Raw genomic sequence first — 26,672 nt, forward strand, 5'->3', positions numbered from 1 at the left:
TTCGAATATAATAAATTTCCTTGAGACAGAAAAACTTCTGCCACGAATCAGCCACGGATTTTCTCGGCGATATCCTGCGAACCATGGATCAAAGGCAACAGACAAATTATGTATTCTTAGTTTTTCGGAAAGCGTTTGTCACAACGCCGCACTGCAGGCTGTCGGCGAAAGTCCGAGTATACATAATAGGTTCCCAGATATTAGAGCGGCTCGAAGACTTGTTAAGTAACAGAACCCAGTACGTTGTCCTAGAAGGCGAATATTAATTGGAGACAAAGGTATCGTCATGAGTGCCCCAGGAAAGTTGATAGAATCGCTATTGTTCTCTGCATGCATAAACGATCTGGCAGATAGGATGAGCAGCAATCTGCGGCCGTTTGCTGATAATGCTGTAGTGTACGACGGAGCGTCGTCATTGAGAATGACTTAGAATTTCTGTTTGGTGTGATGAAAGACAACTTGATTTTAATGTAGAAACCTGTAAATCAAATGAGTAGCAGAAACAATCCTCTAATGTTCGAACACAATGTTGGTGCTGTGCTGCTTGACACAGTCACGACCATTAAATATCTGGGCTTAACGTTGCAAAGCGATGTGAAGTGGAACGAGCAAGTAAGGTCGGTAGTGAGGATGACGAATGGTCGACTTCGTTTTATTGGAAGAATTCTTAGAAAGTGTCGCTCATCTATAAAGGAGACCGTGTAACCTGTAGAACACTAGTGCCACCCATTCTAGAGTACTGCTCGCGTGTTTCGGATCCCCAACAGATCGAATTAAATGAAGGCATTGAAGCTATCTAGAGGCGTGCTACTGGGTTTGTTACCGATGGGGTCGACCAGCACGTGACTATCACAGAAATGCTCCGTGAATTGAAGTGATAATTCCTGCAGGGTAGACCATTTTTTTCGCATAGCACGACTGAGTAAATTTAGAGACCTGGCATTTGCGGCGGACTGCACACGAATTTTACTCCCGCCGACGTACATTTCACGTAAGGACCGCGTAGACACGATAAGAGACATTAGGACTCGTAGAGAAGCTTATAGGCAGTCGTTTCTCCCTTGCTCGGTTTGGGAGTGGAATTACGATTTGACGTACTCAAGATTTTCACCCCCTAATCTTGCAACCAGGTATTATCAATTTCCTTCTCTTTGTTATGGACATTATCCTGCATTACCCACATTTAAAATATTAAAATCTGGGTATTTCTCCAGGTTGTTTTCACATAGTACTTCAATACTGATAGCTGCATCATCTCCAAATTATCTGACTTGTCCGTCAGATCATTAATACACAACCTGGGCAACAAGGAACCCAACACACTTCTCTGGGAACCTTCTCAGGTGGCTTCCACTTTGTTAGTGAGCCTCCATTCACGAGAAGACACTGAGTTTTCCTTACCACTAACCTCTCATTTCAGTCTAAAATTTTGTTTGATAGCTCTTATAATCGTACTTTTGTTAATAAATGTTGGTGTGGTACCGAGTCAAACGCTTCTCGGCCGTCTCCAAATACTGCGCTACTTGACTGCATTGACCCACGGGTTTCAGGATCTCAGGTGTTTTTTTTTTTGGGGGGGGGGGGGGAAATCCATGTTTGTTTGCATGGCGGAGATCACTGTGTTCGAAATATTTTACTGTGTTTGAGATCAGAATATGTTCTAGGGTTCTACAACAGATAGCCTCAATGAGATTCGCCGGTAATTTCGTGGATCGCTTCAGCTACCCTTGTGGTAGACAAGGTGCTTTCTTCTAATGAATGGACGCAGATTTTCGTTCAACGGATCTACGGAGTATTGTAAAAGTGGGAACTAACTTACCTTCAAATCCTTTATAGAATCTAACACCGTCAGGATCTTCAATCTATTTTTCAGGCCCATCCTACACTTTCCCATCCACCGCTTCCCATGACCCACGCTAGCTGCTCCACTATAATTAGGCCCCCTAGTACCATTACACAAGGTACTAAACAGGCTGATACGTGCGAGCTGCACAGATCCACCTGCAAGAGGCACATATTTTTACTAATGCGTCGTTAATGTGTCTATAAGCCTTTACCTCAGTTGTTATAATTATTTCTTCACGTGTTTCAGAGGTCCCGACGCCTGCAGAGGGGGCTCGAAGAGGTACTTCTCGTGCAACATTCAGGTAAGTTTCCGAGATTACAGGATAAATGACTTACTTTACATTGAAATTCCGTTCCATATATATCAGCTTTTTTTTACAACCACCGCGGGCTAATGACTTCTTCCAGGCGTCTCCACACGTTACGGTATTCATCTATGTGCTTCCACCCAATTCCTGCGTGTTTTCCTGCCCCTTCCACCCACTGTTCTTAGATCGCACGTCTTTTTGAAATTAGTAAATTGCACCCTATTCCTGGGCCCATTATCATTCGCCTGGCTGCCTGTATTGCCTTCCGCCCCCTCTCCCCACCATTTCCGTTTCGGTACAGTCGCAAATACATCTTGTTCTCCAGTTTGACATATATTTTTTGTCTGTAAAGGTACTTGTATTGGTGAACCTGAGTGAGAAAATGTGTTGTTAGATAGAAATAATTGTTCCTTTTCCTTCATTTATTGTGAGTAGCGTAAGGTATGCTTAATTTGAATTTTGCTCAGGTCAACGCAATTGTCTTTAAAATTAGGATGGAGAAATATGTTTTATTATGTGTCAGCAGTAGACGTTTCGTCCGAAAGAGAATGAAAACTTTCTACGCCATATACAGCTGGTGACACTGGTCGCGTTTTTCATTTATGATTATCTTTTTTATCTAATGACTGAAATCCGTAAATAATGATAATAGCTGACTTGAACATGCTCAAAAATGAAACTGTTTGAAGTAAAAGACGGCCTTTATAAACAGGCGGATGACTGGTAATTCATGGCCCATATAACAATCAAGTAGACAATAGCTGTGCAAATGCCATTTAACTTTTAAGTATCAGATTAATATCAGATTTTGAGTCTTCTGATAGTCGCCTGGATTCCCACCAATTTTAAGATGCTTCATAGCGTATTTACTGAATGAAGAAATTTGTCGTCAGTGATCCATTGCACCTTGAGAGATAAACAGATAATCACAAATACGAAACTAGAACAAAAACTAATCTGCACTGCATTCGGGAGGACGACGGTTCAATCCCGCGTCCGGTCATCCTGATTTAGGTTTTCCGTGATTTCCCTAAAATCACTCCAGGCAAATGCCGACTTCCTTCCCCGTCCTTCCCTAATCCGATGAGACCGATGACCTCGCTGTTTGGTCTCCTTCCCCAAAACCAACCAACTAATCTGCACTTTCCTCTAGCAAATTTAGCTTTGACACAGAAGGAGTGAAATAAACTGCTTTCCAAAAATGTGAAGCTGTCAGATGGGGAGGAGGAAACAAGATGAAGCTTCGCGGGTTGAGAGGGTTTGTAATGTTCTTTCAATAATTACAAAATCGAATCAGACTTACAAAGAACTTGGCAGTATGAACGCACTTATCAGTACGACATTGCACACCGTCTGGCCAGGATGTTTGCACGAATTCGGTTGGGGAAGGTGCCATGAAGCCATAGTATCCTCTCCTGAGGGAAGCTGGGATGGACTTGACGCACGAGATGATCTCTGTCGGGGCAGATCAGGGGGATATTGCTGGCCACGGAAGGACCCCATGGAGTTCATAGAAACAAGTGCCATGTATGGACGAGCATTGTCCTGTTGGAAAATGACACCACGATATTGTCGCCTAGAGGTGACACATGAGGATGCAGGATGACCGTGTCGAACCATTGTGTCGCCAGAGTTCCCACAGTTACAGTCATACATGATGTCTCCCCACACCATGACACCAGCAATTACACCGCTGCACCTGTCCAAAACATTGACAGAATGGGAACTCCCTCGAGCGCGCCGCTATATCATAGCCGTTTGCGTTATGGTGTTAATGGTAGCCCGCGCCTGAGACGGCAATTTCCTTGTCTGGCGGCTGTTAGTCTCGTGCCAATGGTGTGGGATGGTACAGAATGTTGTACGAAGTCCATTACTTACTCTCGGCGCACATGTGAAGGGATTACCATGTGTTTGGTGCACAGTATGGCGACCGTGCTACTGTGGTCGGCCGGAACCTTGACAACGAGTCCTTACATTTCTGTGCAGACCACCACGGGCCACTGCAACGTCTGGATGCCCCACAATTCTGGATATAGCACGATTCGACCAACTGGCCAAACGGAGATTCCACAACGAGGCCACTTTCAAACTCTGTCAGATACTGATGACGTTGTCTTACATGAATACGTAGGTAGCATCTCAGGATACTTCACGGCGACCAGTCAACATCTGACGCTGACGCTATAAGACGAGCCGAGTCCTTGGCTCGAGATGGTGCAGTTTAGACAGAATTGTCATTCCTGCAGTTCCCAAGGGGGCAGGGAATATTTACCTGGCTTCTTGGTTCGTCCTTGCTGGTGGATACCTGTAGACGAAGTGAAAACACTCTGCTGGGGGATTAGTAAAGCTTAATCCCTCAGCAGGTCAGGTCAGCGCTTGGTTGGCCTGTGATGTGGTTGTTGGGCCAGTCCTCGTATGAGTCGGTTGCGGCAGTGGCCCCCTTTCTCGTAGAACCTCCTGGCGGTGGCACGGATCCTTTCTCGGAGCGGCGGGGTCCCGGTGTCCTCGTGGAACTGGAACGTCGAATAGCGCCTCGGAAGATTCATGGCAGTGTCAGGGCGCGATTCTGTATCCGCTGCAGAGTCACAGCGTGAGCATCTGCGGCTCTCCCCCAGACCACGGCCGTATACTCTAACAGTGGGCGAACCAAAGTTAGGTATAGCGTGACGCCGTGTTGCGGTGGCAGTGACGACTGTGGGTTTAGCAGCGGATAGAGGGCGCGGAGGCGTCCTATTGCTCTCCTTTTGACATCACGAATGTAATGCTTCCAGGTGAGCCTGCGGTCTAGGGTAGCCCCTGGGTATTTCTCCGTCCCGCTCCATGAGATAGGTTCTCCCAGGATTTCGACTGGCGACAGCGCTGGCGGCAGTCAAGTCTGACGCTGTTCAAGCTCCTTAACACCTTGCCAGTCCGGGTAACAACGCTGAACGCGAACGACACTAATGCACTCTGGTGGTCATTCTACCTGTCGCAAAGGATTGCAACTCTAATCCTTCATATACCTACCAATGACGTGAACATGTATGAAGACGCATTCACATCCGACCTTGTCTTCGGGCTACTTCACTATTTTGTCAAGAAGTACACAGCTATAAAACTTTTAACAGCCTGAACATGAAAATAAAACGAAATGCAACAACTGTTTTGAAGGAATTCCACCGCGCCGAGTGTTAGTTTGGACTACATGTCCCACAGATCATATTCGCGGCGAACGTAGAACAAACCAATTGTCCAAAAGACTGCACAAGCATTTAATATATACAGGGTGGTCAGAAAAGTCTGAAACGCTTGTCGTGATGTTGTAGGGCAGATTGTACTAAGACATAAATGTTAAGAAAAAAATGCGATACGTTACGCCGTTTCCGAGTTATTTAGCACAGAATTTAGCCAATCAGGGCGTCGCGCGCTCGCATTCAAGCGGCGTGCCAAGGGCGGTGTTGCCCAACGAGTGCTTTGTCTCGTTAGCTGAAACTTGAATTTACGCGCGCAACCATCTGATTGGCTAACTTCAATGCTAAATAACTCGGAAACGGCGCAACGTATAGAATTTTTTTCTTAACATTTATGTCTCAGTACAACTTTCCCTACAACATCACTACAAGCGTTTCAGACATTTTCTGACCACCCTGTATATATGACTGTATGGCAGAATCTTTTCCGGTCGCTCTCATCAGCTACCGCTCCAAGTTTTGCTTGGACTGCACGGATTACAACAATCCTCCCAAGGCATTCCACCCAACAATACACTGCGAATCCGTAAAACCATAACGAGTTGTGTGATGGTAGAATGAACAATTAGAAAATTATTGGCGTCCATGTTGGTTAACTGTATTCAATCGTGACCGTTATAAAACGTTCTTTCGAATGACTAGCAAAGTCTCTGAGTCGCGCCGTGAAATTTTCGGTTGTGTGATGTGTGTTGAGATGTTTTTCCGCTAAATTTTTCATACGCATTTTCACCAGCTTCGAAATATTCGAGAGCTAACGCGAAGAAGGAGCTTACGATAGCGTTCAGTAACGTTTTTCATTTACCTAGTTAGCCATCCGTCGTCATTTCGTCACTATCACTGACAACTTATTAAATTAAGAGAAGTGATGGTGATAAATTAATGAAATGCAGTGATATGAAATGACGTCAGTGAAATCCTTTGGGAACGATGAACTTGCAATACAAAGAATATTCTGTGCCCGTAAGAGGGGGCAGGGGGGGGGGGGGGGGAGGAAGAGGTAAGTTTCCCTCCTGGAATCTGGGGCAGATTTTATACAACAAAAAAGAAAAAAAAAAAATCAGTCCTACCCCCAAGCAGACATCGGCTAATATCCTTTAACACCGCATCTGTCTTGGTCTTGATGAAGGCTCCACTTCGGTGATGAACAGAGTCCAAAAGTTTCTTCAGATATGCCATATTCAAGTGCAACCACTCATTAATGATTACACTCCATAGAGCTATAAAATTGAGGAGGATGTTAACTGCTACATTTCATCCGCTGTTCCAAATTGTCACACACATTCTCAGCGGGATTAAGATCATCTGATTTACTGGATCACTCAAGGAGCGATAGGATGTCCGAGTGTTCGTCGAACTAGGAGCGTACGTGCGCCTTCCTGCAAGCAGTGTTGTTCTCCCCTGAGAAGACGGTAGTGTCCACAGCATACTTATCATGATGATGCAGAAGCAAGGACAACACTTGGTCGCCGAGAACGTTGAAATATACATCCAAGTTCACGTAGATGATAACCTGAATGAGTGGGCCCAAGTCATGCCACGCGAAACACCCCAAAGCACCACAGAACAGTCTCCGGCCAGAACTACATCCAGCAAGCAAGGTGCCTCAGTGGTTAGCACGCTAGACTCCCATTCAGGAGGCAGACTGTTCAAATCCCCATCCGGCCATCCAGGTTTAACTTTTTTGGTTGTTTCCCTAAGGCACGCCAGGCAACTTCTGAAATGGTTCCTTTCGAAAAGGCATGTCCGACGTCCTTCCCCATCCGTTAGTAATCCGAGCTTGTGCTCCGTCTCGAATCACCACGCTGTCCACGAGACGTTAAACTCTAATCTTCCTTCCTTCCTAGAACAACACCCTCCACACATAGCGGGTTAAATGCCCTATTCTGCTGTCAGGTACTCGAAGCCTTGCATCATTTGTAAGGATCATGAAGATAAGATACGAGAAATTAGGGCTCATACGGAGGCATATAGACAGGCGTTCTATTTGCAGGTGGAACACGAAAGCACATGACTAGTAGTGGTTCAGGGTACCCTCCACCAAGCACCGTACGGTGGCTTGTGTAGTACCGATGTATATGCAAATGTAGATGTAGAAATCTATACGTCTCGACGCAGCTACAGCCCAGATTCTGTGTTGTTTGGTCCACAGAAGAACCGCTGCCTTATGAGACGCAGTGAGCCGTGGCCTTTGACGAGGACCCGGCTCCAAATGTTCACTGCATGCAGTTCATTTCGTATACAACGCTTAGCAACTTGTTGAGATGGACCTGCATTCACTGTCGGATTTGAAACCGATCGTCATTGACAGGGCACGGCAATAGTTTCCCGTCCGTGTCGGTCGAGTTTTTTTTTACTAGTGGCTCAACATTCCTTGTACGTTGGACAGTCTGCACTGATACAGCAACAAATCGGGCAACTTCATTTGTGGGCACGTCCAAACACGATAGCTCCTTTCTGCCATTTCGTCAATTCTCCACGTCGACGCATCGTACAACCGACTGGCACATGCACACCCATTCACTGGCCTGACTTATGCCAGCAGTGGAGGCTACGTGGCTGCCTGGTGACAGACTTTTACCCGGTGGGCTTATTTATCTGTACTGGCAATTTCTCCTTTCCTTCCAGATGGTGTCTTAAGTAGAAAACGCCTAGATTATAGGTAGGAAGTTCACGGTTTCAACCCCAGCACCCTCAGGTCCTGTTTTATATGTGCCACTGTGTTTTGATTTGGATTCTGTGTGGTTTTTTCGAATCATTCCGGCAAATGCGTCAATGGTTAATACTGAGCGAGGTGGCGCAGTGGTTGCGTCACCGGACTCGCATTCGGGAGGACGACGGTTAAAATCTGCGTCTCGCCGTTCAGATTTAGGTTTTCCGTGATTTCCCTAAATCGCTCCAGGCGAAAGCTGGGGTTGTTCCTTTGAAAGGGTACGGCCGATTTCCTTCCCCATCCTTGACATTACCCAAGCTTGTGCTCCGTCTCTAACGACCTCGATGTCGACGGGACGTTAAACTCAATCTTCCTTCCTTTCTTTCCTCTGCCCATAGAAGTAGATCAGTATATCCCGGATGAAAGTCAGTGTTGACTTCCCGCTGTCGATTTAGCAGTCAATGTTGTATTTAATCACAATTCTGAAATAATTTGGATGTAAGAGAATGGAGATACCATTGGATTTTTTTCAAATGTTCACCAGTTTTGTTGGATATTTCCCAATAACTTCCTTATGCCTTAGTCTTCACATTTACGAAGCTCTAACTAATGAAGAGAATCGTATATTTTACGGTCACTTACAGCTTAGTTTACACCTGAGGACAGTATTAAGTAATGTGTATTCATTTTGAATTATGTATATTGAATTAATGCTTCTTATTCACAGGATTGTCCAGAAGACTCCAAAGACTTCCGCGCAGAACAATGTTCCCAATTCGACGCGGAGCCTTTTGAAAATAGATATTTTACGTAAGTACAAGCAAGCAGCTTAAGGAATTTACTTTGCCTTCAATCAGCACTGTACTGCATCAAAACTGTTGTGATAAATCTCATATCATTGGTTTATTATGTTACATTTATCGTATTTAATATTGTTTGTGGACAGTTTCTGTTTCTATCTTTATATGGAAGTGTTTAAAAATGCACTATATTCGTACAGGAGATAGGACTAGTTAAAAGTAGAAAAGATATTCTTCAGACATATGACTGGAAACAAATACTTATTGAGATACGGGATATTTTACCAGTGTCAAGGAAGGTCAGCACAGAGTGGCAAAGGCTGTCTACATGTTGACGTTCATTGTTCATTTCTTAACGGCTGCACCAACGAGTAAAAATTTTAATTCTCTGGATTTCTGAACTATGGTTGTTTGCTTTTGTTCCTAGTCCTTGGAGAATCTGCTGTCAGACATAGCAGTTTGACTGTCTCGATCAATAATTCCGTACGAGTCAGTACAGAAGTATTAGGTTGATGTATAAGTTCGTAGCGTTTTTCCGTAACTTTAATAAACACAACAGATGGCCATAACAGTGGATTCACTCATCAATAACATATTCTCCTTCACTATTTACAATAGCCTGCCAACCATTGGGTGACTTTTCGATTCTATGGCTGTAGAAATAACGTGGTTTTGAGGCGAAGAACATGTTCGGAGCGCAGGTTTCAACTAGAAAGGAAGTTCATTGAAAGTTGTTCGACAGAGAGCGGAAAATATGGGTCGTTGTTCTTAGACTCCGTGTGCAAAACGTCTCAATTGTTGATCATAAATGTCAGCAGTGATTATTACACCTCGGGGGAGCAATTCGCAGTACATCACAGCGCTGCTGTTACACCCGATGCGTAACAATATCTTTTGTGAAGGCACGCAGGTCTTTGACGAGGAGTTGCTGCTTTGTTTGGGCTCAACCATTCCCTTCTTTTCCATATGCTGCATAAAGACATCATTTCTCGTCACCAGTAATGATGTACGTTAGGAATGTTCGGTGTTGCTCATGAGCCAGTTGATGACGAGCAAGCAGAGATGAACATATGGTCACCTGCTGATTTTTGTGATTTTGGCTTAGAGCCTGCGGTACCCATACATCCAATTTTTGAACATTACCCAATGCATGCAAGTGTCTCACGATGGTGGAATTATCACAGTTCACAACATTTGCCAGTTCTCGAATGCACCGACGTGTATCACTGTGGGTTAATGTGTTCAAACAATATTCGTCAAACCCCACAGGTTTCTTGAACGTGCCGTGCTCTGTCCAATGTCTTTATGTCTGGCTGCCCTCAACAGCCGTCACCCCTGCATTGAATTCAAACAGAAGAATATGCCGGAAATGCACGAATTTCTCCACTTGATACTCCATTTTCTAGCGTCCACAGCTCCACTCCCTATCTCCAAATGTCAAAATGACACTACGTAAAATCAAAAAGCAACAGTGAACTACAAATGAAAAATGAAAATCGATAAAAACGGAATACCAAAATGCAAAACAGAAATGATATGAACTTACGCACCAACCTAACGGTTGTAAATTACCCGATGTTGTTTATCATCAATTTCTACATAGTCAGTTAGCAGTGCTGTCGGAGAATTTTCGTTGCTCCTTATGAATCCGAAGTGTTTTATGGTAGTTTTTTGCTGTAATAGTCTTAGTTACTAATAAATATAATGTGCTGAATTTTCCTTTTATAATTTTCAACAAAACAGAACTCTGATATTAGCTCGTACAAACGTTACATGTTCTTAACACGAATTATACAGGGTGTTACAAAAAGGTACGGCCAAACTTTCAGGAAACATTCCTCACACACAAAGAAAGAAAATATATTATGTGGACATGTGTCCGGAAACGCTGACTTTCCATGTTAGAGCTCATTTTATTACTTCTCTTCAAATCACATTAATCATGGAATGGAAACACACAACAACAGAACGTATCAGCGTGACTTCAAACACTTTGTTACAGGAAATGTTCAAAATGTCCTCCGTTAGCAAGGATACATGCATCCACCCTCCGTCGCATGGAATCCCTGATGTGCTGATGCATCCCTGGAGAATGGCGTATTGTATCACAGCCGTCCACAATACGAGCACGAAGAGTCTCTACATTTGGCACCGGGCTTGCGTAGACAAGAGCTTTCAAATGCCCCCATAAATGAAAGTCAAGAGGGTTGAGGTCAGGAGAGCGTGGAGGCCATGGAATTGGTCCGCCTCTACCAATCCATCGGTCACCGAATCTGTTGTTGAGAAGCGTACGAACACTTCGACTGAAATGTGCAGGAGCTCCATCGTGCATGAACCACATGTTGTGTCGTGATTGTAAAGGCACATGTTCTAGCAGCACAGGTAGAGTATCCCGTGTGAAATCATGATAACGTGCTCCATTGAGCGTAGGTGGAAGAACATGGGGCCCAATCAAGACATCACCAACAATGCCTGCCCAAACGTTCATAGAAAATCTGTGTTGATGACGTGATTGCACAATTGCGTGCGAATTCTCGTCAGCCCACACATGTTGATCGTGAAAATTTACAAAAAAAAATGGTTCTGAGCACTATGGGACTTAACATCTGAGGTCATCAGTCCTATAGAACTTAGAACTACTTAAACCTAACTAACCTAAGGACATCACACACATCCATGCCCGAGGCAGGATTCGAACCTGCGACCGTAGCGGTCACGCGGTTCCAGACTGAAGCGTCTAGAACCGCACGGCCACACTGGCCGGCCGAAAATTTACAATTTGACCATGTTGGAATGAAGCCTCATCCCTAAAGAGAACATTTGCACTGAAATGAGGATTGACACTTTGTTGGATGAACCATTCGCATGTCAACACAAGCACCGAAGTCAACATTACCTTCCTTGAATTCGGCCAACTGGCGGTGAATCGAGGAAGTACAGTACATACTGACGAAACTAAAATGAGCTCTAACATGGAAATTCAGCGTTTCCGGATACATGTCCACATAACATTTTTTCTTTATTTGTGTGTGAGGAAATTTTCCTGAAAGTTTGGCCGTACCTTTTTGTAACACCCTGTATAGTTTTCACGACTTGGGCAAACATTACGTCTTCTAAAATGAAAGTTGATGACGAATACGAAAGCCAAGAAGCTGAGGATGCTGGAATGGCAGAACTAAAAAGTGAAGCATGAGAGACTTTTCTGAAACCAGAAATGTTATCCTAACATGAAAGCAACTTCAGTTGAACACTAACTCGAACAGCGATATGGGGATAAATAGCAACCTGTTGATAAGCGCAAACGGACAACAACAATCCTTGGACAATATAGTGCGCGAATGGTTCAAGAACAAATCCGAAAAAAAGCAGGAAATTTTTGTCTTCACTGCTCGATAAGGAAACTGAAGAACATGAGGTTTACAAATTTATCAAATGCATGGTGATATTTCTGAAGAAATCGTATCCAGAAAAACCAAATGCATGCCAAATTACAAAACCGTTAGAAGAAACTTCTTCTAGATCTTCAGCAATTGCAGTGTCAACTAATTACTATCCACATAAGCCTAGTATTATGTCAATTATACCTGCTGCTTAAGAATAATCAGCTTTCCAGTCAGACTGTGAGTGACACATCACGACGAACATGTCCGGTCATAATTTTCTTATGTGACCTACGTCCCTCGCCAAGTACGTCTGATGAGGATCAGTTCTTAAGTGCGTTAGCACACTTGATAACTCCTCTTTCCAAAAAAAGATGCGAGACCTATAGCACTCTATCAACGCAATAAAATTCCTTGAAAATAAATAAGTACGAAGTAACTACTAACGTGTATCTACGGTTTTGTTTCCCACCATTGGGCTAGTTCCATTTTAACAAACTACATGGCAGATTTTATGGATTAGCCTATGTGACAGATATTGCATGTATACTTCACATTTCACTAATCATACTTCATTAACATTATCTTTCCCATACTTGCTTTGAGATTTGCTGGTGACAATGCAATTCTATCAGAGACGCAAACGACTCGGAAGACCAACGGAACGAATCTGATAATACCTTGAAAAGGCTTAGTAGATGAACATCAACGAAAGTAAAACCAGGATAGTGGAATGTAGTCTAATTCAGTTAGGTGATGTGGGAACTAGATTAGGAAATGAGACAGTAAAAGTAATAGATGGATTTTTCATTCCGGTGATCAAAATAAGTGGCGATGGTTGAAGTAGAGAGTTCGTTCACCGTGTCTGCCGTTCAGCAAAGCCGGGATTTGGTGTAGGAAATAAGTCAGATCATGGCTCAATCCAGGTAGTTGGAGTTGGAGTTCCAGTGTCGTCAAACAAACACAGTCAGAGGAGCTTCACTTCTGTCACTAATCTAAGTTTCTCCACAGCAAAATTTACACAAATATTGTCCATATCCACCTTTAGGCGATGAGAATCGCAACTTCCTTCCTTTGCGATGTTGAGCTTCCTTTGCTTTGTTTGCCTTGTGTTTTGATGCCAGCTAGGGCACGTACTGGTGTCAATTTTAATTATTTGTGGATGAATAAGGGGAAACACTCGGTAAGTGTGGCACATAGGAGCTTAATGACAACAAGCAAATCCCCGCTAGAAGTCACACTCAGCTACGAAGTCGATGTTTCCTGAGGCGCTGCCAGTAACCTTACTGTAGGTGTGGCCAGTGATTTGTTGGTTCAAATAGCTCTGAGCACTATTGGACTTAACTTCTGAGGTCATCAGACCACTAGAACTTAGAACTACTTAAACCTAACTAAACTAAGGACATCACACACATCCATGCCCGAGGCAGGATTCGAACCTGCGACCGTAGCGGTCGCGCGGTTCCAGACTGTAGCGCCTAGAACCGCTCGGCCACTCCGGCCGGCGTGATTTGTTGTACTGTCTGACTCGTTAGCAGCATATCCAGCAAGATACTTAAATCTTTCTAAGCTGCAGTCAGAAGCCAATGATACTGACCGAACATCGTAATTTGCTACGGCGAATTCTGATCCTTTGAAATCCTCCTCGCCTTTAAATACTGTCAGTGCCTCAGACATACAGCGAGACGACAAAAGTCACGGGATAGCGATACGCACGTATACAAATGGCGATAGTATCGCATACACAAGGTGCAAAAGGGCAATGCATTGGCGGACCTAGAACTTCGAACTACTTGAACCTCACTAACCTGAGGACACCACACACATCCATGACCGAGGCAGGATTCGAACCTGGGGCCGTAGCGGTCGCGCGGTTCCAGACTGAGGCGCCTAGAACCGCTCGACCACACCGGCCGGCCGATCCGTTACAGCCATGCGGATGAGATGCCTGTCATCTCGACTGCTAGTGATACGAGGCCGTTGGAATCCAGCACGGCGTTCCGTAGTACCCTCCTGAACCCACCGATTCCATATCCTGCTAACAGTTATTGTATCTCGACCAATGCGAGCAGCAATGTCGCGATGCGATAAACCGCAATCGCGATAGGCTACAACCCGACCTTTATCAAAGTCGGATACGTGATGGTACGCATTTCTCCTCCTTACACGAGGCATCACAACAACGTTTCACCAGGCAACGCCGGTCAACTGCTGTACGTGTATGAGAAATCGGTTGGAAACTTTCCTCATGTCGCCGGCCGCGGTGGCCGAGTGGATCTAGGCGCTACAGTCTGGAACCGCGCGACCGCTACGGTTTGCAGGTTCGAATCCTGCCTCGGTCATGGATGTGTGTGGTGTCCTTAGGTTAGTTAGGTTTAAGTAGTTCTAAGTTCTATGGGACTGATGACCTCAGAAGTTATGTCCCATAGTGCTCAGAGCCATTTGAACCTTTTTTTTCCCCTCATGTCAGCACGTTGTAGGTGTCGCCAACGGCGCCAACCTTGTGTGAATGCTCTGAAAGGCTAATTATTTGCATATCACAGCATCTTCTTCTTGTGGGTTAAATTTCGCGTCTGTAGCACGTCATCTTCGTGGTGTAGCAATTTTACCAGTAGTGTACATTGGAGCTGCGCTACGCAGAGGAATGGAATTTTTTTGTCATTATCCACTCATGGATGGATGCACCAAGGTTCTTTCCACTTCAGTCGTGCACTACCTAAGTGCATAACGGTTTGGCACAGGGCGACAATCACTTCGCAAGGCCAACGTAACAAAGAGGTGCTGTATTGTTAGATCGCCAATGTTGGCGACAATCGGGCGCAGAACAGTATTCTACGGAAAAGTTGTGATCCGAAGCCAACCAATTTCTACCGGCGTCAGCCGATGCAGTGGTAGGAACCCCTCGTCTAGTATGTAGTGAATACAGCAGTGGAGAAGGTTAGCAGGCAAGCAGCTTACTCGTTTCACACGAGATTAGACAAGAACGAAGCGGCCGATTGGGTTTACATTAAAAAGAGAAGTACTTCTAAGAATCTACATCTTCAAACTGCCTAAATTTAACAAACGTAGTAAAATTAGCATTAAGCAGCTACGCGGGTTTCTCTGCCTCGTGGTGACTGGGTTCAAATGGTTCTGAGCACTATGCGACTTAACTTCTGAGGTCATCACTCGCCTAGAACTTAGAACTACTTAAACCTAACTAACCTAAGGACATCACACACATCCATGCCCGAGGCAGGATTCGAACCTGCGACCGTAGCGGTCGCTCGGCTCCAGACTGCAGCGCCCAGAACCGCACGGCCACTCCGGCCGGCAATGACTGGGTGTTGTGTGATGTCCTTAGGTTAGTTAGGTTTAAGTAGTTCTAAGGTCTAGGGGACTGATGACCATAGATGTTAAGTCCCATAGTGCTCAGAGCCATTTGAACCAACCAGCTACGCGGGTACTCCATTGGCCCAATATTATTCGACTTCTGCCGTTTGAGAACTACAGGTAGGAAGCTGAGGTGTCACGTAAATGTATGAGCACTGTATGGTCAGGGTTGCCAGACGTCCCGGTTTTTTGCGGTCGTGTCCGGCGAAATATATACACGTCCGGCCTATCAGGTTATTCTTAGGCATTTTAGCGATGAAGCAGAGAACGCACTGCTTGCAAAGCTTGTGGAATGAATATCAGAAGGAATAAAGAGATATACCTTCAGGATATGTAGATGTACCAACCAGTTCTATTCTTATGTCTGTGTCCTATGTTTTTCTTCACAGCAGGCAGAAGCCTAACATACAGTGTCACTCACAACTGTGCCAAGTTCAGGGCAAGCGAGGCAAAGTAAATGGTGCCGTCCAGTTGATGTTAACATGCCCCACCCTCTCGTCTCCCCTCGATATATGAAACAAACTGCACACAATTAATAACTGGGTTCTGTATTCATAAAGAAAGAGCTACTTAAATTTAAGTTTCTAAGTGCTGTGGTACAAGCTCTCTTCTGTGTAGTCCACGTAGCCTCAATGTTGTTGAAGTCCGCTATGTTTACTATAAGGCGCTGCCTGTCTCTGTGCTAGAGGCTAAGTCTGCGGCTCTGTCTCGCTGACATGCTGGAACTCCACAGCGTACAGACTCTAACTGGCATAAAAGGCTCGAACTAAACGACTAACTAACTGGATAAACTGGCCCTCTGGTCCGCAGCAGCGATCCTAAATATTGGTGCCTGACAGGGCGTTGGCGGCATGGAGGTAAAAATATTCTACCTCCATGGTTGGCGGCGTGTTTCCAGAGAGTCTTGTCATAGGCCTCTATCGACACTCTCGTAACCTCAATGCCGCATGGTGTACTGGTGCCAATGTACACCAGCACTGACTTTATTGTTTGTTTTGTATAATGAAGGACTTAGTTTATTTTGACGTTAGATTATCATAAGGACAAGACTGGGCAATTAACAAGATAGGGCAGTTAGTTACTATCATAATGGCCAAATTGTAAGGCCATTTACTGTTTTCTTCTGTTGTTCTTTCTTTTAAGATCAAGCACATTTCAGGTTACTATCGCTATAGACTAATGACTAATAAATGATTTAAAATGCCCAACTGACTTTATTTCTATTTGAAACAAGAATTTCGGCTTTAAGGGCAAAATATCCAGCAAAACATAACACAGAGTACCGGTACAGTTTTTGTATTTTCGGATCTGGCAACCCTACGTATGCCGGTATTGATCGTTTTCGATTGTTTGCTACCATGTTACAGACCGAACGACGAGATCTTATTTTGTTCCGGTTTGCTATGGTGTTTAAACCATGTGCCTATTTTAGGAAGCATGTTAATTGATGAGTTCTTTCTTTTGTAACCGTGTTTCCTTCATAACATGCATAGTAGCACCAGCAATAAAACTGTATTTCATGTTACTGCCTTATGTTGCAGGTGGGTGCCGTACACCAAGGCTGCCAACCCTTGTGAACTGAACTGCATGCCTCGCGGGGAGCGGTTTTATTACCGACATAAACAGGCAGTGATCGACGGGACGAGGTGCAATGATGAAAAACTGGACGTTTGCGTTGAAGGCCAGTGCCTAGTAAGTGTATCATTTTAGCGTAAATTAGCTGAAAAACACGCACCTCGCTTGGTTTTTTTCCCCTGTTGTTTTCTGAGTTACAAAAACACGAGAAATTAATCTTCTCCTTTGTGTAATATCTAACTTAGAAGAAGTATATTCGTACAAACTACATTTTGTGTTTTTGTTTTCGGATGTTTTGCTTTCGTGGTTGCCCATCATGTAAACGTGCTGCACTACAAGTACTGTATGTACATTTGTCCTTGTGAGAAACACGGTTCTATTAAGTTCACTCCATGGCACTGGAATCTTTACCATTGTGCTTTATAGATAGTCATATGTATGCTAATCTTACCGCGGATTAGGGCCTTTTGAAGTTCAATAGTATGTTAGTAGAAAAGAATGAAATTCATGGTGTGAATACTGGCTTGCCTTTTTCTTTTCCGGTTAATATTACTGTTCTAAGGCGCTATGTGGAAGCATCTTTGCAAGTGCGTACCACAAACATTGAGCGAATTTGGGAATTCCTTCGGAACGTTTAAGTTTCCAACTTGGTCAATCAGAGTAACAATGGATTTAAATATTTTTCCTGCCTGGATATCATATTCTGCAGGTATTTTTTTGTTACCAACATCATTTTTTGTTTTTAAAATTGTTGAGTTGCAGAGTGCTACTGGACCCTCCATGAAATCTTCTTTGTAATGATAAACTGATCTGTATAGTAGCCGAAGGTCTAGTTTAGATTGAAAGGTGATGATTTGGTTATGAATTGCAGAAGCCAAAGAATGTGAATGCCAAATATGGGTTTAACAGATTTACTTGTGGCGAAAACTAATGTTTATGTTCATAGTATAAGTGGCAGGCCAGAGTGGCCGTGCGGTTCTAGGCGCTACAGTCTGGAGCCGAGCAACCGCTACGGTCGCAGGTTCAAATCCTGCCTCGGGCATGGATGTGTGTGATGTCCTTAGGTTAGTTAGTTTTAAATAGTTCTAAGTTCTAGGTGACTGATGACCTCAGAAGTTAAGTCGCATAGTGCTCAGAGCCATTTGAACCATAGTATATGTCTCTGATAAATATTTTGATGGGTTATGTAAATATGTCACACATAAACTATCAGAAATGCTACGGGGAATCCTCATCAGAACACACACTTTATCTTGGTCCCTCTCTGATCTGTGAAAGTCGGTTGACTTCGTACTGCTACGGAATGCTTCCACTCGCCACCAACCGTAGTATTGTGCGGCACAGCAGTAAGTAGCCATTGTGAATTTAGTGTTGTGCAATGTGCATAGTGATTGTTAGTATTACTTATAAAAATAAGCTAAGAAGTTGCATCTGGTCTTTCTAGTGACTTGTCATCAAGTTTCATGCCACTTCCACGATGCTCATTACATGTTCTTTTCTTTTATAAGCTTTAATCTGGCTGCTCTAGAAGGAGGCATGGATTGTCTCAGTAGCTAAGTGATACGCAGAGAGAGCAAGATTTTGCTCCCAGCATTTTCCATGCAGCGGTCAAGTTAAACTGTGCAATTTGTACCTAACTTTTTCCGTTGTTTGCTCACAGAGCTGTTCTTTGAGCAATTTCTCACTATAGGCTGGTACACATTCTCGATGAATTTGTTCCCCGTAACTTACATTGCAACATTCATCGGTTAAGAGAACTAGAGTGTGAATCAGTGTGATCTGCATGATTCCAATGTTCTAACATTCGAGGATATTCAACAACATTCGTTAATATTCATAAAAGTTCAAGAACTGCAGAACAATGTAGAAATTTTATCCCTTAAAAAATGCATTGATGCGAAAGAGAAAGAAATCCTAGTGACCACCATGGTATGATGGGCAACCACTTCAAACACTCCCATCACCACAACCACTAACAGCTACCTATGCAAAACCATTATAGTGCACCACTGGGAAACCAAGGGTAGCACCAGACAAAAAAACCAGTGACTGCAAAAACCAGTGACTGGCGGTGGGTGGTTTTGGAGGTATAAACTTCGTCCACAAACGCTTAGTTGGAAAAAGAAGTTATCCTGCTTTTACTGACCGCAGAAGAGGTTGTGCATATTAATGTGCAGTGTTTTTCTGAGTTTTAATTGATTGTGGATTGTAAACAGCAACACATGTAGCAATAATTTGAGTATGTTACAGAAAATATTGACGACAACCTCTGTTAAACAGTGCAATTTAGAAGTTAAATTGGTATTTGCATATTACCTCACAGTTTGAGAACCGTATAGTTTTGACATACGTCTCTTTTCCTTGAGATCCAATAATGTGGCTTCACATTGGTGTGGAGCTCTTCATAAAGCTGAGGTAGGAAAATATTTGAAGAGGCAAGTCTTCGCCCTCTAATAAGCATTCAGTTCAGAATTTTTTTCAGTTTTTTTAACTGATGCTATAAAATGCCGCTATCAGGGATGTTATCAACAGTCTGAATTCTTAAGCTGATTGGGGAAGTTACAAGATGTATAAGAAAAGTAAACAGTGTTGGAACATAAAAAGATAATGAAACAAAACACTTCATTGTGAACCAAACATGTTGTAGATTATATTTCTTTTATGTTGACATATTTATCAAATGTATGAATCAAAGAATGATGCCACCTTTATTTGATGTCCACCTCTGGTAGCTGAGTTGTCAGCATGACGGAATGTCATACCTAACTGCCCTGATTCGATTCCCGGCTGGGTCAAAGATTTTCTCCACTCAGGGACTGGGGCGTTCTGTTGTCCTTATCATCATCATTTCATCCCCGTCGACAAGCAAGTCACCGAAGTGGCATCAACTCGAAAGACTCGCACCAGGCGAATGGTCTACCTGACAGGAGGCCCTAGCCACATGGCATTTACATTTTACCTTTATTTGATAATGAAATGGAAACATCTGGTTTGATAGCATAGTAATTTCTTAACAGTGAGGAAAGCTTTCACTTGCAAAACATAATGAAAAGCAGGTGGGATGAGATTGGGGTTGCAGAGGTGAATGAAGGAATGTTTGCCAACCAGAGACTGTAAACAATAATTGTATTACAGCAGTCATATCGAAATCAGTATTGATGTATGTGTAAACAACATCACATCCAAACATGTAACATTCCCTATTTGCGATTATGTGAAAGAGTTTTTCTGTTTCTCATTTTTTATATATATATATATATATATATATATATATATATATATATATAAATCAAATAGAAAGAAACATTCCACATGGGAAAAATATATTAAAAACAAAGATTCCATGACTTACCAAACGGGAAAGTGCTGGTAGATAGACACAATAATAAAACACACAAACACACACACAAAATTTCAAGCTTTCGCAACCAACGGTTGCTTTGTCAGGAAAGAGGGAAGGAGAGGGAAAGACAAAAGGATGTGGGTTTTAAGGGAGAGGGTAAGGAGTCATTCCAATCCCGGGAGTGGAAAGGCTTACCTTAGGGGGAAAAAAGGACAGGTATACACTTGCACACACACACATATCCATCCACACATATACAGACACAAGCAGACATATTTAAAGGCAAAGAGTTTGGGCAGAGATGTCAGTCGAGGCGGAAGTGCAGAGGCAAAGATGTTGTTGAATGACAGGTGAGGTATGAGTGGCGGCAACTTGAAATTAGCGGAGGTTGAGGCCTGGTGGACAATGGGAAGAGAGGATATATTGAAGGGTAAGTTCCCATCTCTGGAGTTCTGATAGGTTGGTGTTAGTGGGAAGTATCCAGATAACCCGGACGGTGGAACACTATGACAAGATGTGCTGGCCGTGCACTAAGGCATGTTTAGCTACAGGGTGATCCTCATTACCAACAAACACTGTCTGCCTGTGTCCATTCATGCGAATGGACAGTTTGTTGCTGGTCATTCCCACATAGAAAGCGTCACAGTGTAGGCAGGTCAGTTGGTAAATCACGTGGGTGCTTTCACACGTAGCTCTGCCTTTGATTGTGTACACTTTCCGGGTTACAGGACTGGAGTAGGTGGTGGTGGGAGGGTGCAAGGGACAGGTTTTACACTGGGGGCGGTTACAAGGGTGGGAGCCAGAGGGTAGGGAAGGTGGTGTGGGGATTTCATAGGGATGAACCAAGAGGTTACGAAGGTTAGGTGGACGGCGGAAAGACACTCTTGGTGGAGTGGGAAGGATTTCATGAAGGATGGATCTCATTTCAGGGCAGGATTTGAGGAAGTCGTATCCCTGCTGGAGAGCCACATTCAGAATCTGATCCAGTCCCGGGAAGTATCCTGTCACAAGTGGGGCGCTTTTGGGGTTCTTCTGTGAGAGGTTCTGGGTGTGAGGGGATGAGGAAGTGGCTCTGGTTATTTGCTTCTGTACCAGGTCGGGCAAACTTTGTGTGTAGTGTTGTCTGAAAGCTGACGCAGAGGTTTGTTGGAAAGGTTGTGGAGGGTAACCTCAACCTCCTCTCATTGCACACAGACCCAGTCTCTCCCATCTACTCAATCTCCCACTTCCAGCTCCACTCCCCCCAACACCTCAAAATTCTAGTCAACACAATCTGGAACCACAACACCCCAATTCAGTAGTTAACCTTTCCTCCAAACCTCTCTCCCAATCCGAAACCTCTGTCCTGTCCAAAGGCCTCACCTTCAGCCCCACTCCCAGATTCAACCAAACTGCCCTTGTCAAAGATTTACTGTCCTACACTCGTAGTCTCTGCTGGAAATATCACTTTGCCACAAAGAAAAATAATCCTGATCCTACTCCTAATGATGCAACTTCCCAAGACATTATCCAAATTGAACCCTGCCTGGAACAGTTCCATCCTCCACCACAGCAGGACCCACCTCCTCTTCCTCAAAATCACCCTCTCCAAACCTTCCAGGAATTTCTCACTTCCAGCCTTGCCTCTCAATCTTTCTTGAAAAACCTTAATCCTACTCCTAACATCACCACAGCCGAAGCCCAGGCTATCCGTGATCTGAAAGCTGCCCGATCCATCATCATTCTTCCGGCTGACAAGGGTTCCATGACTGTGGTACTTGATCGTCGGGAGTATGTGGCTGAGGGACAGCGTCAGCTTTCAGACAACACTACATACAAAGTTTGCCAAGGTAATCCCATTCTTGATGTCCAGGCGGAGCTTCAAGGAATCCTCAGAACCTTAGGCCCCCTACAAAACCTTTCACCTGACTCCATCAACCTCCTGACCCCACTGACACCTCGCACTCCTACTTTCTACCTACTTCCTAAAATTCACAAACCCAAACATCCCGGCTGCCCCATTGTAGCTGGTTACCAAGCCCCCAGAGAATATATCTCTTCCTACGTAGATCAACACCTTCAACCCATTACATGCAGTCTCCCATCCTTCATCAAAGACACCAACCACTTTCTCGAATGCCTGGAATCCTTACCAAGTCTGTTACCCCCGGAAACCATCCTTGTAACCATTGATGCCACTTCCCTATGCACAAATATCCCACACATCCAGGGCCTCGCTGCAATGGAGCACTTCCTTTCACGCCGATCACCTGCCACCCTACCTAAACCCTCTTTCCTCATTACCTTAGCCAGCTTCATCCTGACTCACAACTTCTCGACTTTTGAAGGCCAGACATACCAACAATTAAAGGGAACAGCCATGGGTACCAGGATGGCCCCCTCGTATGCCAATCTATTTATGGGTCACTTAGAGGAAGTGTTCTTGCTTACCCAGGCCTGCCAACCCAAAGTTTGGTACAGATTTATTGATGCCATCTTCATGATCTGGACTCACAGTGAAGAAGAACTCCAGAATTTCCTCTTCAACCTCAACTCCTTTGGTTCCATCAGATTCACCTGGTCCTACTCCAAATCCCATGCCACTTTCCTTGACATTGACCTCCATCTGTCCAATGGCCAGCTACACACATCCGTCCACATCAAACCCACCAACAAGCAACAGTACCTCCATTATGACAGCTGCCACCCATTCCACATCAAACGGTCCCTTCCCTACAGCCTAGGCCTTCGTGGCAAACGAATCTGCTCCAGTCCTGAATGCCTGAACCATTACACCAACAACCCGAAAACAGCTTTCGCATCCCGCAACTACTCTCCCGACCTGGTACAGAAGCAAATAACCAGAGCCATTTCCTCATCCTCTCACACCCAGAACCTCTCACAGAAGAATCCCAAAAGTGCCCCACTTGTGACAGGATACTTCCCGGGACTGGATCAGACTCTGAATGTGGCTCTCCAGCAGGGATACAACTTCCTCAAATCCTGCCCTGAAATGAGATCCATCCTTCATGAAATCCTTCCCACTCCACCAAGAGTGTCTTTCTGCCGTCCACCTAACCTTCGTAACCTCTTGGTTCATCCCTATGAAATCCCCAAACCACCTTCCCTACCCTCTGGCTCCTACCCTTGTAACCGCCCCCGGTGTAAAACCTGTCCCATGCACCCTCCCACCACCACCTACTCCAGCCCTGTAACCCGGAAGGTGTACACGATCAAAGGCAGAGCTACGTGTGAAAGCACCCACGTGATTTACCAACTGACCTGCCTACACTGTGACGCTTTCTATGTGGGAATGACCAGCAACAAACTGTCCATTCGCATGAATGGACACAGGCAGACAGTGTTTGTTGGTAATGAGGATCACCCTGTATCTAAACGTGCCTTCGTGCACGGCCAGCACATCTTGGCGCAGTGTTCCACCGTCCGGGTTATCTGGATACTTCCCACTAACACCAACCTATCAGAACTCCGGAGATGGGAACTTACCCTTCAATATATCCTCTCTTCCCATTATCCACCAGGCCTCAACCTCCGCTAATTCAAGTTGCCGCCACTCATACCTCACCTGTCATTCAACAACATCTTTGCCTCTGCACTTCCGCCTTGACTGACATTTCTGCCCAAACTCTTTGCCTTTAAATATGTCTGCTTGTGTCTGTATATGTGTGGATGGATATGTGTGTGTGTGCAAGTGTATACCTGTCCTTTTTTCCCCCTAAGGTAAGTCTTTCCGCTCCCGGGATTGGAATGACTCCTTCCCCTCTCCCTTAATACCCACATCCTTTCGTCTTTCCCTCTTTCCTGATGAAGCAACTGTTGGTTGTGAAAGCTTGAATTTTGTGTGTATGTTTGTGTTTGTTTGTCTGTCTATCAACCTGCCAGCGCTTTCGTTTGGTAAGTCACATCATCTTTGTTTTTAGATATATTTTTCCCACGTGGAATGTTTCCCTCTATTATATTCGTATAAAACGTCAGCTTCACATCTTGTTTGCTTCAAAACACCATCCACAAGCTCCTGTGTCATAGTGTGGTCACATGTTAGTGACTGTGGGACCCAGTGAACATACGGTTTGTGATAATTCAATGTGTCTGGCTCAGTTTCATGCATAACTATCAGCAAATCTAAGCTGTCACAGAGAAACATCAAATATTCTTCATCTTCTCTTGGACAAACTTGGACAAAGTCATCTTCTCACAAGATATGACTACCTATTACATTTCTCATTATACATGTTGTTCCACCATTCTTGGAACTGTCAGATATTTTCATATACTAATGATCTGTTAACAACAGAGTTTACTGATTTGATGGTGATTGTCAATGTCCGATAGATTCAGTATCAATTCAGTCAGAGTGACTACACTGTTGTTCTCAATAGTAATGGAACGTGCTGTCAAGCACCAATGTTACTGTCAGCTTTGACAGTGGTGTCTCTGTCTCACTGATAAGTACTGTTATTTAATGTGCATGTCCATCCTTTGATTGTAACTATAGCATAAATTGGAAATGGAACACACTTGTGCATACCCACTGTGCTTAATTATATGTAACTAAACCCATAGAAATTATCACTGTATAAGGAATACTTTCATTCATCTTCTTGTTCTACAGGGCGATTATAATTAAAGTTAACTTTCAGACTGGCGTAGAAAAAACACCACTGGTCAGAGTGACGTCAAATTGCAACAGAATATTATCGGAGAAGGGGGAAAACGTATGGCAGAAGAAAAATAAATAGTTACAAAAATGTAGCAATAGATGGCACTGTAAGCGTCATAATTTAGTAGTGGTCGACTACAAATGACAGATGAATCATACAACAATGCCTGAGGTGTACGTTTGACGTTACGCAAACTGTACTACTGTGTGCATGGGTGTACAGGTGTGATACTGTTAGTTACATAAGCCCATCCATCACGGCAAGGTCATATCACATCAGATGGGAAAAATCGGTAATTGTCCTGAGGCAAAAAACTGCATAAAAAGCATTGATCAGAATCAAATTGGATCATTAATTTCCATGTGACTGGTGCAAAACATGTTCAGTATGCTGTCCACTTTTTTCTGCAACTTGTTCCGGGGTCATGTTCAGAACATGCCGTCACTGCAGCTAAGTTTGCAATTGGAACACTGAACACAACATCTTTCAGATAGCCCCACAGTTAGAAATCACATGGATTAAGATCAGGTGATTGGGATGGCCAGGCTGTAGGGAAAGACGGCTGATAGTTCTAGCAATTCCAAAATGGCTCTTCAGCAGCTGCTTAACTGGATTTGCAATGTGCAGAGGTGCACCATCTTGCATGAAATGACCCATCTACACAACCACACTGTTGGAGAGCTGGAATGGTTGCGCTAAAGACACACGTAGTGCTTACCAGTGACAGTACAGGTAACAGGACCGGAAGCACCTGTCTCTTCAAAAAAATATGGCCCTATGATAAATGATGCCCTAAACATTGCACCACAGAATGACCTTTTCAGGATGAAGTGGTACTGGTTGATTTGTGTGTGGATTTTCCATTCCCCAGATTTGACAATTCTGTATTGGCATATCCTGTCAGATGGAAGTGGGCTTCATCTGTCCACAAAATCTTCCACAGCCAATCATTGCCCACATCCATGCGAGCAAGAAATTCTAAAGCAAAGATCTCTCTTGCTGGCTGATCGACAGGAAGCAACTTGTGCCCATGGGTAATTTTGAATGAATAGCAAAGAAGGATGTTCTGTTGGATTTTACGCACCATGCTCAAAGGTATGTCCAGTGTTCGGGCAGTTCTCCATGCACTACACATTTGCACAACACCACTCATCTCCTCCTGTATTGCTGTGGCCACTGCTTCCACTGACGTCGAATCAATTCGTTTCCTCCCTCTACAGGTTGCACACCAAATGAACCCGTCTTTTCAAATTTCCAAAACATTTTCTCCAGACTCACAGCAATCATCAGACCAATGCATTTTTCAAACCCTTCAGTGTCCGGAACTTCTGCAGAGCGACATGTGCACAGTCATCATTATTGTAATACAGCTTTACAAGCGGAGTGTGACCCTGTATTGAGACAGTCACAGCGAACGTCACAGATGCAGAAGGAGGAAAAGCCGTGTACCCAGCATGTTTATACCAACTTCAATGTGCTGTGTGCATGACAACTGGTTTAATTTGCTT

At 44.1% G+C, this 26,672-nt stretch overlaps 1 protein-coding gene across 1 annotated transcript in view; it reads left to right on the plus strand.

Moving 5' to 3' along the window:
- Positions 1-8,763: 8,763 nt before the first annotated feature.
- Positions 8,764-26,672, plus strand: part of LOC126481282 (papilin) — a 260,118-nt gene continuing 242,209 nt past the window's right edge. Inside the window, exons 1-2 of the mRNA XM_050104920.1 lie at positions 8,764-8,843; positions 17,127-17,277. Of these exons, the coding sequence (XP_049960877.1) occupies positions 17,173-17,277 (105 nt within the window). The 5' untranslated portion in view covers positions 8,764-8,843; positions 17,127-17,172. The remainder of the gene's footprint in view (positions 8,844-17,126; positions 17,278-26,672) is intronic.

The sequence above is a fragment of the Schistocerca serialis genome, chromosome 5 (genome assembly GCF_023864345.2).
Source record: "Schistocerca serialis cubense isolate TAMUIC-IGC-003099 chromosome 5, iqSchSeri2.2, whole genome shotgun sequence".
Taxonomy (NCBI): Eukaryota; Metazoa; Arthropoda; class Insecta; order Orthoptera; family Acrididae; genus Schistocerca; species Schistocerca serialis.